This window comes from Phoenix dactylifera, unplaced genomic scaffold (genome assembly GCF_009389715.1).
Source record: "Phoenix dactylifera cultivar Barhee BC4 unplaced genomic scaffold, palm_55x_up_171113_PBpolish2nd_filt_p 000613F, whole genome shotgun sequence".
Lineage (NCBI taxonomy): Eukaryota > Viridiplantae > Streptophyta > Magnoliopsida > Arecales > Arecaceae > Phoenix > Phoenix dactylifera.
In genome coordinates this window covers 233306-248468 of record NW_024068009.1, presented here as the reverse complement: position 1 = coordinate 248468, position 15163 = coordinate 233306, and the positions used below count along the sequence as shown (strand labels likewise).

Here is a 15163-nt window from a genome sequence, read left to right as displayed (position 1 = left end):
TTTTTTGCTAGCACAACATCCCCTGGGTGTGAGGACTCAATTAGAACAGAAAGTTTGCATACAAGATCCCCTAATTTACATGTATGCTGAAATTTGAAGTCAAATTACAACTACCTTCAATTGAAGGAGAAAGCAGAAACCTGGGTACCAAATTCTCTTTTTCCAGAATTTAAATTTGAAATTGACGTAAGGAGATAGTATTCAGTGAAATTTAGATTTCAATGCTCCAGAAAGGGTTTTTCTCATGGGATATTTCCATAAAATATGGCTAGTCTCCCTGCTTGCTATTTTGCTGCAACAGCATCATACTTACCCCTAAAACCAATATAATGTTTTCCACAGCAGGACTGCTCACTGATGTGTTCAACTCAAACAAAGTTCTTAGAGATCAAAGAATGGAAAATAGTAACCTTGAAGGGGTTTCAAACATCCAATGCCTTACAGTTTATCCTAGTAGAGATTGCCTGATTCGTCAAACTATTTAGACAAAGATCATATATCTTTTCAACCTTTGTCTAAGCTTTCTTAGTTAATCAGTCACCTTAACATGAGCATTTGTCATGCATATTGTACGTACAAAATTATCAGCAAACCCTGCCAGATTTTATGCATGGAATCTAGTTTTCCATAAGAACTAAATAACAAGCAGGAACGGTAAATCAGGTAATGGTTTTGGATATGTCTTTACCTGGCCACTTTATCTTGCAACAAAAAGCAAAGAAAGATTGAAGAAAAGCAAATGAACAAACCTGGCTAGTAGCTGCAGCGTAAACCTTTTGCTCAAATCGAACAGCAAGTTTCTGAAAATCACTTAGACCCTCAGAAGCACCTGGTGGGAAGTGTTTCTTTAGAGAGCTGATTCTGTGCATTTAAAGAAAAAATAGAATTAATTGATCAAAACATTATGCAGAAGCTACAGGTGGCTGAAAAAATTATCAACAAAAATTAATGAAGAAAATTTTAATCTGTAAAAAGGACATGATGAACATCAGAAAATATTGAAGAAAATTGATTTTATACTGATCTAACAGTCAGGAAAAGTGACATAATGTCTTCTAAAGAGTATAGCATTCCTACTTTCCTAGTATATTGGCGTGGAAAATCTGCACGGGGGAAAAAGAAAAAAATACAAGTAATTACGCATCCTTGTGAGTGTAAACATATTGACCTAAATCACCAGATCAACATGTTTATACTAGTTGCTTGCAGCTACCCTGGAATCTGGACCAATATGTAAAATGCATTCAATATCGAAACTTGCTGATAAAGGAAAACAATAAAACAAACTGTGTCATCTTTTAGCAGTATCATAAATCAAAGAAGTAGCAACACTTAACCATAAGCAACACGTATTCAAGCAACTGCCTATACTAGTGAGATGTCTATTACCTTATATATGTGATAACCAAAAAGCCTTACCACATATAAGCAGGGTCAGGCCTTATGCATTCTTCACCCTTCAAATGTTAGAATGAAAAACCATAGGGAGAAAAACAATGTATAATCTTCCTCCCAATTTTCTCAGGCTTCACATTGACAAACAAACAACCAGAAGTTATCATCATAGTGATTCCACAAATTTTAATTGCATATAACTACAATACAGAGCTTGAGTTCTTGGTTTCAGTTTCAACTAGACCAAATGAGTTCCAGCTTGAACAATTTTCAATTGAAAATTACTGAAACATAGAATGGTCAATTAGAACAAGAAAAGATGTCAGATGGACAAATAATAAAAATAAGTAAGCTAGATATCATCATAACGCATATTCTATTTATCAGGAACTTTGGGTGTATTTTTTCAGTAGCTTCAAGCATAAACATATGTAAGATGTCAAATAAAAGATTCCCCTTAAAGTGTAAGTTTATTATTTGATCACATATTGACTCATCAACAATGAAATGCCTAAGTTTCACCATAAATGGGCATATGTCAAAAAGTTTACGTAAATCTGTATCTCCTTGCAATGTAATAATGCAGTGCTCCCATATCTTCTGAAAACTGCTTCTGAACATTTAAAAGAGGAGAGCAAAAATTTGGCATACGTACTTCATATACAGCATACACTATGGATTTGGCCCCATCATTTTCTGCCAAAACTGCAAAACTAGCCTCAATTCAGTTCAGTTTTGGAGTTTTGAAAAAGAATCCCAGTCGTTCTGTATTATCTTAGAAAGTGATATACCTCATTCTATAACACTGTAGCTCATAAACAGTGACATGCTTCATCCTGAGCTGGTCCTAGATTCACCAGAAGTTCACCCTAACATCCTCATCTCTAGTGCATTTTCATATGCCTAAACCTTATTTGATGCCCATCAATCTAAAAAATACAACATAATCCGCATCATGCTATATTTATATCATCTTTGATGGGAATTAAAATAGGGTTAGACCAGACATGGATGTCGCATCTGAGAAAATCGACTTATCGACAGGTAGGAGATTCTGATCAATTTCACAGATGAAGGTAGCAACAATTTCTCTAGCTTAATGACCAAATCACAGATAACATGAAGATCCACTTTGCTATAGACGAAAGAAGAGAAGAAAAAAAATTAAATTCGTTTTCTCATCTTCAAAAACTACAACACTATAACAGAATTCTCCATGAATATTCAATGTGAGATCCATGGCCTTTCCTAATTAGGGTATGGATCATGATATATCGAAGCCTCCCTTATCCCTGTACAATTGTAAATATAATGATCCTGAATTCATAAACTTGACAAAAGAAAGGAAAGAGGGGGGAGTCTATCCAAGACACTCTTCCTATAAAGACAGATCAATGGGCTCCAAGTGCATTGAGGAATACATGTGACATCTTAACACTAGTATAGATATAATCATATAATCCTAATTGTTAGAGCATCAAAAGAATTAAATGATAAGTATTTATAATCATGGAGTACTTTTTTACTTGCTTGTTCCTTAAACTCTCTTTCATGAGACAACCACACCATACACCTTTTGCCTAATACTTCTGCACAGTTTGTGCGTGGTACACTGTGTCGATCGGTACTAATGCATACCTACTGTACCATACCATACCAGTACCAACTAATATATAGTATGGGGGCCATACCGAGTTTCGGTACGCTAAACCAACCGCCATAATAGGCGCACCAGCATTGTACTAGGATGGTACCAGTACGGAGAGCGAACCTTCTATTTTTACAGTGTTGTGTCCCACAAGATACTTGATATGCCAAACTAACCCTCATATCAAGTGTACCGATACTATATTAGGATGGTATTAATATGGGGTTCGATACCATGACGGCTAACCTTGCTTCTATCTTTACAATGTTGCATCCCACAAGATACCAATCCACTATCCTGCAAAGTTACAACCTAGATTCCAACTAAAATCTCACCCATTCTCCTAAGCAAGGGTCAGTAAGGATTCTCCATTGCACATAAACTCCGCCTCACTGTAGCGCAAACTAAGAACAACCTCTCAACGCTTTTCAGAATGTCATAATAGAATACCTTTCTGCACACCATGAGTGGCTATTGGACCCTCTTCTACAAGGCAAATTAGATCATTTTGAGCACAAAGTGCTAAACTAGCACATAAGTGCATGATCATCCTATCTTCTATCGTAAGAACACAACAAGAGGTGTGGTTATTTTTAGCTAGGTGGACAAATATTTTTTTTTTTGGTAACAACGACATTTCATTGGCTCTAATGTGGGTACAGCCAGCCAAGTCTAGAGAAAGTAAATAATACAAAAAAGAGGGTATATCTACTGCAGTTGTCTAGATGAACTCTTTGGAGTTCCGGACAACAAATGAGGCAACTCAGTCTGATGCTCTGTTCGCCTCCTGAAACACATATGCTGCCTGAAAGGATCCCCACTCCTAGACCAGTCTGCGGGTCTTGTGGATCAACGGGTGACCATCCCCATATCTATCCGCTCTTCGTACCCAATCAATCACCGTGGATGAGTCTCCCTTGAGGCACACACAATCGGCACCAAGTACACGCTTCGCATAAGAGATACCCTCCCAGGCTACAGTTATATATATCCATGGCAACCACATATATATATCCATATCTTTCAGCTTGCAGACATGTGACATATTCTTACACATATATATATCCATGGCAACCACAAATGTCCAAGTAAAATTGCATGGCATAACTAAGAAGTACTTCATGTAACTACCAGACTAGCATCTAAATCATGGATGGCATGATGATATCAGATATCAAGCAAGTTTTAGGCATACAATCTAGGATATCAAGATCACTCTAGTGAAAAGATCATGCAATAAAACTTATTAGGTTGCTCTACAGGTCATGGAAAAGCTTAATAGGTGGTTATCAGTCAAAATTTAAAAGAAGGTCCTCAACCACAAGGCTCCCACCACTGTGGAATTTGGGGAGGTTCAGATGCATGTAACCTTAGCCCTATGTGCTGAGAGGCTATTTCCATGTTTTGAACCCATGACACCCAAGTCATAGTGCAGCAACCTTACCATTGCACCAATACCCGCCCTCTAGGTGGTTGTTAGTCAAAAAGCCATAAATAAGTCATGTTTCTCCAGCTTGAAACCACATCAAAAAATTTTCCAAGTTGTATATAAGATGGTTCAGTAATATCTTAGCAACAACAACCTAAGCATTTGTTGCTTCTAACGTATAGAGGTATGTGAGACATTTGATAGGTCATAACAAGAATGTCATACTCATGAGATCATCATGAAGTAATATCTTAAAGACTTGATTTAATTAACAAGCCAATAAAATATAATCATTGATGGAGCGAGTAAGAAAAATCGATGAGGTATCCATACCAGCCAGCACGTTTACATAAACACAATAGTTTTGTAGGAGATGTTAGCATATGATATATTCTCTTCAATTAACCTATGATGTTGATACAGTGCCCATTTCATCTACTATTTTAAACATATAAAAATACAAACAATCACAACATGTGTGATAAAAATTACAGGGAAAGATACAACCATTTTCAAACTAATTTACCTATTCGAATAGTTGTATGCATAATAATGGTACTCCGGAAAGCTCTTATAATAGACATATTATGGGAAGGTCATTGGCTAAAACTTATCTAGACTTTTAACATCTTGCCTACTACAGAATGATGTTTGTTTGTCATTATCATAACCAATTTGTAAATCAAAATTCCATATCCTCTATAAGATAGAACTGACCATCTATAGTAGTGGCTACACAAGATGGTGGACTTATGAATTGCGTTGTATAAACATGCACTTAAGTGTACACATCAACATGTAACAACATAAATGGATATAGCACCTTTCAAGAAGAAAGTGCAATATAGGTAGAAATTTTAACCTTAGCAGCATGTGGTCTCCAAATGTCCAGCATGTAGATAGGAGTAGAGCCAGGGGACATGGTGGGAGAGGGGCATGGCACCCCAAAATTTTGGGGTTCCTTTTGATTCCCTTATGGTAAGTACAAGTGCAAATATTGGTGTTGGCCCCACTCCACTCATAAAATTGGTGAAAATATGTTATCCCACTACCATGAGAAAATTGGCCCCTCCTAGTTACTCTATCTTCTCTCATCCTTATGTCATAATTAATTTTAATTAGAAAAACCATGCAATAAATCTCCATCGAACCCTCCTAAAAACTTTGTAGTCTATAATATATTAATCCATACCCTCTTTTTTCTCTGTAATCAAATAAAGGAAGAAAAAGATATCTTTGCCAGTATTTCACATCTCCACAACTCCATCCAAACCAATTGCCCTCTTTTAGCTCCTCTCTGTATAAATGTCTATCTCTATTTCAACTAATTTTTAAAAAAAAACTGTTTAAAGCTAGACAAGACAGAAGTTCAAATGGCACGAGAGAGAGCAGAAAACGAAATCTATCCCAAGTGGGAAGGCAGTGAGGGTGAGGAAGAGGCCTTTCCCTTGACTGCTTCAATGTTGTCGAGCCGGAATTGGTACTGAAAGACGATCCTATTTGGCTTTCTTATTTTCATGCCTATTCAGTGGCCAAGATGATCTCCTCGCAAGAAGTATAATGTTTCATTTATTCCTTAAACTTATTTGGTCATAACCAATGACTGTTTTTTTTCTTGCTCAGTTATTTATTTCCATCAAATGTATCGTTCTTTTATGATTATTTGTTTAAGGGCTCTTTGGATGCTTCAATAAATAATCCATGGATTGTTCCTCTACAAGGCTACCATTAAGTATTAATTATTTCATGGGAAGGAAGAATCTTTTCTAATATGGAAAGTTAAGATTACAAAACTCAAGAAAAATTATGACAGTGGAAACCGCCTTTTAAATGGAATCCGGTATTCTATATTTTCTGGATTACAATCTCCGAAGACCAAGGAAGGGCTCTTCCTCATTGATTTTCTTCTCTCCAATCACTATCCATTCCCTTATCTTTAGCTAAATGGAGAACTTATCCTAGAACATCCTATGCCTGCACTTCCAAATAGAGCTTAATTCTTCTCTTCTTCCATGTACTGGTGTCTAATAATAATTGTTTGATTGTGAAGAATGTTTGCTTCGATTAGGATCATAATCTTAGAGAGAGCACTTTAAATAGATTTTGCTTTGCTGTTGATTAATGATGTAATCTGTTAGCAAATAGACAAAGCTTTGTTTGTACTTTATCACATTAAAAAATAAATAATATGATCATTAAAATTTCACAATTTGAAAAAATACTTTATATAAATATGGTAAGATTTTACTCCAAATCATCGCAAATTCAATTCTTTTTCTAGCATCTATAAACTTACTTGTTCTTCTTAAATCCATGATTTTTTTAATACTGCACTATGGAATTGGGCCTAAATCATCATGATTTGAATATCATATGAATACTAAAATAGATGTGTCAAAGCATTATTATTAGTAGACATGGCAGGAACTGACAATCTAACCTTGCCTCCTTCCCCGAGGCAAAATCTTGGCTTTCCCCCTGTATATGACAAAGCAAGTTTTTCAAAGAAGATTTGCCTATGTGCTTCTTGAAAAGGATTATTAAATAAACAGAAGTAATACAGAATTTACTCTAGAATCCTAACATGGATCCCTTCAAGAGTATAACCTTGTCCACAGGGTTCTAAAATAGGGTCTTTCATATAGCTTAAATAGGGTCTTTCACATCCCTTATCCTTCTTTAATTTTTCTACTGACATTTTATGCATTTGATGAACCTATACATGCAGCTGTTATCATAAACAGCACAAAACAACTTCTCATAACAAAGGGAAAAGGGAGAGGTCAAATTGATCTCGTGGTTGATTTTCAGAACCATCCACTTTGCCATGAGCGTTGCCGTTAAGTTTTTGAACAAAGTGCGAGCGGCTCCCGCACCGAGGCGGGTTCGTAGGTCTCGGAGTCTCGGTTTTATAGAATCGGAGCAAGCACCAACAAAGAATAGGTTGAATGAACCGGACACCGTACCTCACCCGAAATCCCGCTGCAAAAAAAAAAGGAAAGCACCTGCAGCGTACAAGCGGAGGAGTCTTTAGGTAGTCTTTTCCTATTTCCGAGCTTGGTTGGTTAGCTCCTTTCGTACTTGTATTGTATTTGCTTTTCGTTGACTAGCAGAATCAACGCTTGAGCCTACCTTCGCACACCTCCGTTACTCTTTAGGAGGCATCCGCCCCAGATAAACTACCCACCTCGCAGTGTCCCGCCCCCCCCCGAATGATCGGTGCGGCGGTTAGGCATCCTTAGACGAAAGAGTGGTCTTTCAGGATTGGTCGTTGTGTGTCACCACCTCCCATTGACAAGGTGTGAGATACGGGCTGAAGTCGGTAGCCCCAGCCGACTTCAGCCGCGTCTTCTTTTGGGAAGAGCCGGAACAGAGGATCGCGATTGCGATCCTCTCCGGCTCCTCCGGGGACAAACGAGGCAAGGGCGCCGCAGGGATCCCGCGGCACCCCCCCCCCTCCGATCAATCCGCGGCCAATCCCGGCCGCGGATTTCGCTCGGCCGCTGCGATTCACGCGGCGGAGAGCCGATACAAGGGGGTGATAAAACCCCCCAAGCCCTCCTCCCTAGGGCACCTCCAAGCTCCTCCTCCTCCTCCCTCCTTCCCTCTTCCTCCTCTCCTTGGTGATCGGCGTGCCCTCCCGGCCGAGTGCTGTCCGAAACCCTGTCGCAAGTCTCCCCTGTTTTGAAATCTTCTTCCTCTCCGCAAAAGCGCCGCTGCCACCGTCGTTTGACCACCGGATCGAGCAGCTGCAGCCGAGACCTCCCTCCTGCCGCCTCCGTCGAGCACCGGTAAGCCTCTTTTGGCCCTTTATTTCATGATGTTTTTTTTCTGTTTGGGCCCCAAACCGAGGTCATCCTCGGACCCTCCCTTCACGGCCGAGCCGCCGCGGCACCCTGCTGTCGGCCACGACCGCCCTACCGACGGCCGCGTCCCTCGCAAGCTGCCGGCCAGGCCACCGTCCGGCCACCCTGCCGCCCCCCCCCCCCGGGTCCTTTCTTCCTTTTCTTCTTCATCCCCTGTCCGTGGGGGCTTGGGGAAGAAGAAGGGCCTGTCACGGGTCCTATTCACTGCGGACCCAACTTGGGCCCGGTTCAAACCTGAAACCCAAAAAAAAAAAAAAACCCGAAACCCAGTTCAGATCCGAGCCCGGAATCAGAACCCGAAACCCGAACCCGGAACCCAAAACCCAGAACCCGAAATCCGAACCCATTTGGCCAATAAATAGAATTTTGCAGTTAAGCCCTTGTTCACAAAAAGGATCTTCTGTAATTTGTATTTGATCCCTATAGAAAAGATTTATTACATAAAGGTCCCCAACTATATTTTATTTAGCCCACTCGAGCTTTATAAAATAGTACCCTGTAAATTAAGTATTAGTCCCTGCAATAAATTTTATTGTATAAATGAACTAATTAGAAGCCAACCTTAGGGGTCCTACTTAGCTGGGTCTATGCGGGCCCATTGGGCCGCGCCCAATATGGGCCTATCGGGCCATGCCCATTATGGGCCAACTCTGGGCCCTATTGGGCCGTGTCCAATAGTATTATTTTTGGATTTTTGCTTAATTCTGATATTAACAAAGAATTAATTAAATTTAAACAGGTGAACCTGACTGCCTATCTGAAGTAGGAATTAAGCGAGAAGAGGTAAGTAACTTAATGCTTTAAAGTGCATTTTCAAAATTATTTGATAAAATAATTATTAATAGATTAAATTCTGAAATATGTTTTGTATTTAGTAAAATGGGTCCGGCATGTTAAATTTCATTTGAAAATTATGCTCTGAAATCCGTAAACTATGACTGAAAAATTTATGAAATCTGTTTATATATATATATATATATATGTATTCTCAGCATGGCTATGATCTGTTCTGTTCTGTTCTGGCCCCGCCAATGGGGATTATACGTTGGACCTGTCGACTTGTAATCTGTGAGGAACCGGTTTCGACACCGCGCCATCGGTGATTAGAATAGTGGTTTCTGGACACCGGCTGCCATCGGTGGGTAAATATAGTGGATTTGGCACTTTTGTGCGACACCGGCGCCATCGGTGGGTAAATATAGTGGATTTGGCACTTTTGTGCAACACCAGCTGCCATCGGTGGATTAATATAGTGGATTTGGCACATTGTGCGACCCATGCCACTGGGTTACGTGGCCGTAGCTTATTATGTTGAGATTCTGGCATCAGAGTTTTTGGAAAAATGATAATAAGTTTTGAAAATAGTAAAACGATGTTATTTATTCCAGTCATTATCCTGTATTTTGACCTGATATGCTCCGACCCCACTTTGGGGTATTTTGTTGCTTACTGGGCTAATGTAGCTCATTATTTTATTTTCTCTATTTTTCAGATCCAGAGGCTTGATCGCACGGGAATGGGGAGTGCGTTAGATGTTCCAATGATTCCATCAGTTATTGGTCCTTTAGTTAGATTGATTAGAGTATTTGACTTACGTCAGCATATGTTATTTGAAATTTTGTAAGACTGCTTTTATATAAATTTAAATAATTATGTTAGTTTTGAACATCTGTATTTGCTTTGATATGATTCGATGCCTTGCACGCCTGTGCGGCCCGCCGTGCGGGCGTGCGGCGTCTGCCGCGCCTCGGGCTCGGGGCGTGACAGATTTGGTGGTATCAGAGCTCAGGTTTAAGATCACTAGGGATTGTAACTGAAACAATTATATTGAGCCTAAGTTTTAGGATTCGTAGGATCCGTCAGAAAGGTTGAGAGATGGGTAGGAACCAGATAAGGGGATAATGTTTATTTATTTTATTAACTATTTCGTATTATTCTATTTGGATGATTTTATAATATCTATATATTTTTACTGAATCAGAATGCCGCCTCGTCGTGTCCGTAGCCTGAATCGGATGGTCAGGGGCTCTCGGGGAAGAGCCCCTACCAACCAAGCTGGCGAGGCATCGCATAGCTCAAGACCCCAGAGTCAATCAACTTTAGAAACTGCCGCCGGAAATCAAACCCGGGTGCTCGAACTGATTGAGGAGGTCGTTGTGTTAGTACGCCAACAGAGGCAACAACCTCAGCAACCCATCCAGCAAGTCGTTGATCCTCCGGAGCAAAGGAGTATAGCTGAATTCAAGAGAATGACTCCTTCAGTTTTTAAAGGCACCACTAGTCCTCAAGAGGCCGAAGCCTGGATAGAGGAAATGGAGAAAGTCTTCAGAGCAATGGAGTGCACCGATGAAGAGAAGGTCAGATTTGCCACCTATATGCTTCAGGACCGAGCTCATCATTGGTGGATGTCTGTGGAGCGCACATTGGCACCCGAGCAGGAGGCACTTACCTGGCAGAGGTTTCGCACAGCCTTCTACTCCAAGTATTTTCCTTCAAGTCGCCTTAGGGAGCTAGAGAGAGAATTTCTAAATCTGTCTCAAGGAACTATGACCGTGGATGAGTATGAGGCAGAGTTTGACAGGTTAGCTCGGTTTGCTCCCACCCTCGTCATAGATGCAGAGTCTCAGATGAGGAGATATGAAGAAGGATTGAAGCCTCAATTACGTCGGGGTTTGGCCGTAGTGCACTCAACCAACTATGATGACCTGGTAGACAGGGCCAAGAATATGGAAATTGTCTGGAAGGAAACACAAGATTCAAAAGATAGAATACAAAAGAAGAGGAGCAGAGATGATGATACTCATAGTGGACAGAATTCTAGTAGGACAGCAAAATCTCGTAATAGGTCTGGACAATCAGAAAAGTAGGGATCTTATGGAGAGACTATTCAACAAGACCAGTCTAAATGTGAAGCATGTGGTGGTGCCCATAAGACAGAACTTTGTAGACGATTATCTGGCGCATGTTTCAGATGTGGCCAACAGGGTCATAAGATAGCAGAGTGCCCTCGCAATCGGCAAGTATCACAATCAAATCGGAGGCCTCAAGCTACAAGGACCCAGCAAGTGCAAGGTTCTCCTGCTCCGGTTCAGTTTGCTCAGCCTTCTTCTCCTAAGCAGCAGATAGGAGGGAGACCGCACACACAGGGTCGTATTTATGCACTGACTCAGCAGGATGCTCAGGCATCCAATACTGTGGTGTCGGTACACTACCGGTTGTTTCTGTTTATGCTTATATACTGTTCGATTCTAGTGTTGCACATTCATTGTGTCATGGATATTTGTGCGAAAACATGACCTACCTTGCGTGCCGTTAGAGTATGATTTACATGTTAACACCCCTGCCGGAAGTGGGATGATTGGTAATCAGGTCTGCAAGACTTGTCCGGTTCAGATAGTAGGTAGAGACTTGCCTGCTGATTTGATAGTTATAGATATGTATGACTTTGATATAATTCTTGGTATGGACTGGTTAGCGTCACACTTTGCTACCATTAACTGCCATGAAAAGCGGATAAAATTTCAGATCCCTGGATACATTAAATTTAGCTTCGTAGGTAGTGGTGCCTATACTTTCCCTCGAGTTCTCTGCTATGCACGTTAGGCAGTCTATATGTGTGGTTGATAGAAAGGAACATGTGTTGAGGAGGTGCATAATCCCTTATGTTAAGATCTAGTGGAACAATCATTCAGAAAGTGAGGCTATATGGGAACTGGAGGACGAGATGAAGAAAAAATATCCGAGCCTTTTTGCAAGCTAAGTCATGTTAAATTTCGAGGACGAAATTTTTCTAAGGGGGAGAGAATGTGAGATACGGGCTGAAGTCGGCAGCCCCAGCCGACTTCAGCCGCGTCTTCTTTTGGAAAGAGCCGGAACAGAGGATCGCGATTGCGATCCTCTCCGGCTCCTCCGAGGACAAACGAGGCAAGGGCGCCGCAGGGATCCCGCGGCAACCCCCCTCCAATCAATCCGCGGCCAATCCCGGCCGCGGATTTCGCTCGGCCGCTGCGATTCACGCGGCGGAGAGCCGATACAAGGGGGTGATAAAACCCCCCAAGCCCTCCTCCCTAGGGCACCTCCAAGCTCCTCCTCCTCCTCCCTCCTTCCCTCTTCCTCCTCTCCTTGGTGATCGGCGTGCCCTCCCGGCCGAGTGCTGTCCGAAACCCTGTCGCGAGTCTCCCCTGTTTTGAAATCTTCTTCCTCTCCGGAAAAGCGCCGCTGCCACCGTCGTTTGACCACCGGATCGAGCAGCTGCAGCCGAGACCTCCCTCCTGCCGCCTCCGTCGAGCACCGGTAAGCCTCTTTTGGCCCTTTATTTCATGATGTTTTTTTTCTGTTTAGGCCCCAAACCGAGGTCATCCTCGGACCCTCCCTTCACGGCCGAGCCGCCGCGGCACCCTGCTGTCGGCCACGACTGCCCTACCGACGGCCGCGTCCCTCGCAAGCTGCCGGCCAGGCCACCGTCCGGCCACCCTGCCCCCCCCCCCCGGGTCCTTTCTTCCTTTTCTTCTTCATCCCCTGTCCGTGGGGGCTTGGGGAAGAAGAAGGGCATGTCACGGGTCCTATTCACTGCGGACCCAACTTGGGCCCGGTTCAAACCCGAAACCCAAAAAAAAAAAAAAAAACCCGAAACCCAGTTCAGATCCGAGCCCGGAATCTGAACCTGAACCCGAACCCGGAACCCAAAACCCAGAACCCGAAACCCGAACCCATTTGGCCAATAAATAGAATTTTGCAGTTAAGCCCTTGTTCACAAAAAGGATCTTCTGTAATTTGTATTTGATCCCTATAGAAAAGATTTATTACATAAAGGTCCCCAACTATATTTTATTTAGCCCACTCGAGCTTTATAAAATAGTACCCTGTAAATTAAGTATTAGTCCCTGCAATAAATTTTATTGTATAAATGAACTAATTAGAAGCCAACCTTAGGGGTCCTACTTAGCTGGGTCTATGCGGGCCCATTGGGCCGCGCCCAATATGGGCCTATCGGGCCATGCCCATTATGGGCCAACTCTGGGCCCTATTGGGCCGTGTCCAATAGTATTATTTTTGGATTTTTGCTTAATTCTGATATTAACAAAGAATTAATTAAATTTAAACAGGTGAACCTGACTGCCTATCTGAAGTAGAAATTAAGCGAGAAGAGGTAAGTAACTTAATGCTTTAAAGTGCATTTTCAAAATTATTTGATAAAATAATTATTAATAGATTAAATTCTGAAATATGTTTTGTATTTAGTAAAATGGGTCCGGCATGTTAAATTTCATTTGAAAATTATGCTCTGAAATCCGTAAACTATGACTGAAAAATTTATAAAATCTGTTTTTATATATATATATATATATGTATTCTCAGCATGGCTATGATCTGTTCTGTTCTGTTCTGGCCCCGCCAATGGGGATTATACGTTGGACCTGTCGACTTGTAATCTGTGAGGAACCGGTTTCGACACCGCGCCACCGGTGATTAGAATAGTGGTTTCTGGACACCGGCTGCCATCGGTGGATAAATATAGTGGATTTGGCACTTTTGTGCGACACCGGCTGCCATCGGTGGGTAAATATAGTGGATTTGGCACTTTTGTGCAACACCGGCTGCCATCGGTGGATAAATATAGTGGATTTGGCACATTGTGCGACCCATGCCACTGGGTTACGTGGCCGTAGCTTATTATGTTGAGATTCTGGCATCAGAGTTTTTGGAAAAATGATAATAAGTTTTGAAAATAGTAAAACGATGTTATTTATTCCAGTCATTATCCTGTATTTTGACCTGATATGCTCCGACCCCACTTTGGGGTATTTTGTTGCTTACTGGGCTAGTGTAGCTCATTATTTTATTTTCTCTATTTTTCAGATCCAGAGGCTTGATCGCACGGGAATGGGGAGTGCGTTAGATGTTCCGATGATTCCATCAGTTATTGGTCCTTTAGTTAGATTGATTAGAGTATTTGACTTACGTCAGCATATGTTATTTGAAATTTTGTAAGACTGCTTTTGAATAAATTTAAATAATTATGTTAGTTTTGAACATCTGTATTTGCTTTGATATGATCCGATGCCTTGCACACCTGTGCGGCCCGCCGTGCAGGCGTGCTGCGTCTGCCGCGCCTCGGGCTCGGGGCGTGGCACAAGGGTTTAAGAATACTGGAAGCAAACACAAAGATGGCGAAAAACAAGTCTTCGCCTTTCGCTGAAAAGCCCTAATGGGTCTTCTTCTTTTTTTTTCGTTTTTTTCCATGTCCATGCTCTACTTCAACACTATCTGCCCACCCCTCGAAAAATAAACCATATTATCCCAGATCACCCTCACCAAAACCACAACAGAATCAATGTCACAATTTCATTCATAAGGGCGCTACTAATCAATCAAAAAAAAAATTAGAAACAGGAAGACAAACCACAAATAAAAGGAATCAAGGACCGAATTATGGAAAGAAGAAGGGAGGGGCAAAAAAGATTTCGAGATCAACATTAAACCATCCATCATAAATCCCTAGCAGGGAAACAAATAAATCGAAAGATAAATATCGAAACCAAAGGAAGAGACAGGAGGTTTCGCTCACATCTTGCCGACGACCCTCTGCCGCGACTCGGCGTTGAGGTCGGACCTCCAGTCGGCGGGGCGAGCGTCCGCGCGGGCGGAGCCCTCCACCCTGGAAGGATTCCGAGTGCTCCCTTCCATGGGAGTGAACCGGGGTTGAAAGAAGCTCTCAGTCGGGAGAAGTAGAGAAAGGAGAAGCGAAAGCCCCTCTCCCTCTCTCAACGAGTTTGGAAGACGGACGAGACGGGGGGGGTGTCCTATTTATAGGAGGAGAGCAGG

The 15163-nt window shown here is 41.8% G+C and overlaps 1 protein-coding gene and 1 long non-coding RNA gene across 2 annotated transcripts; one reads left to right on the top strand and one right to left on the bottom strand.

The window, feature by feature from the left end:
- Positions 1 to 529: 529 nt before the first annotated feature.
- Positions 530 to 15096, bottom strand: LOC120106731 (mediator of RNA polymerase II transcription subunit 15a-like). Its single transcript, XM_039119785.1, has 4 exons — positions 14907 to 15096; positions 750 to 861; positions 689 to 701; positions 530 to 594 (listed from the first exon to the last, which is right to left on the bottom strand). Exons 1-4 carry the CDS (start codon positions 15023 to 15025, stop codon positions 530 to 532), a joined length of 309 nt encoding a protein of 102 aa, XP_038975713.1. The 5' UTR covers positions 15026 to 15096.
- LOC120106730 lies at positions 8982 to 14371 on the top strand. The gene is made up of 2 exons (XR_005508789.1): positions 8982 to 9121; positions 14198 to 14371. It is a non-coding gene; the product is annotated as an uncharacterized LOC120106730 (long non-coding RNA).
- Positions 15097 to 15163: the final 67 nt, after the last annotated feature.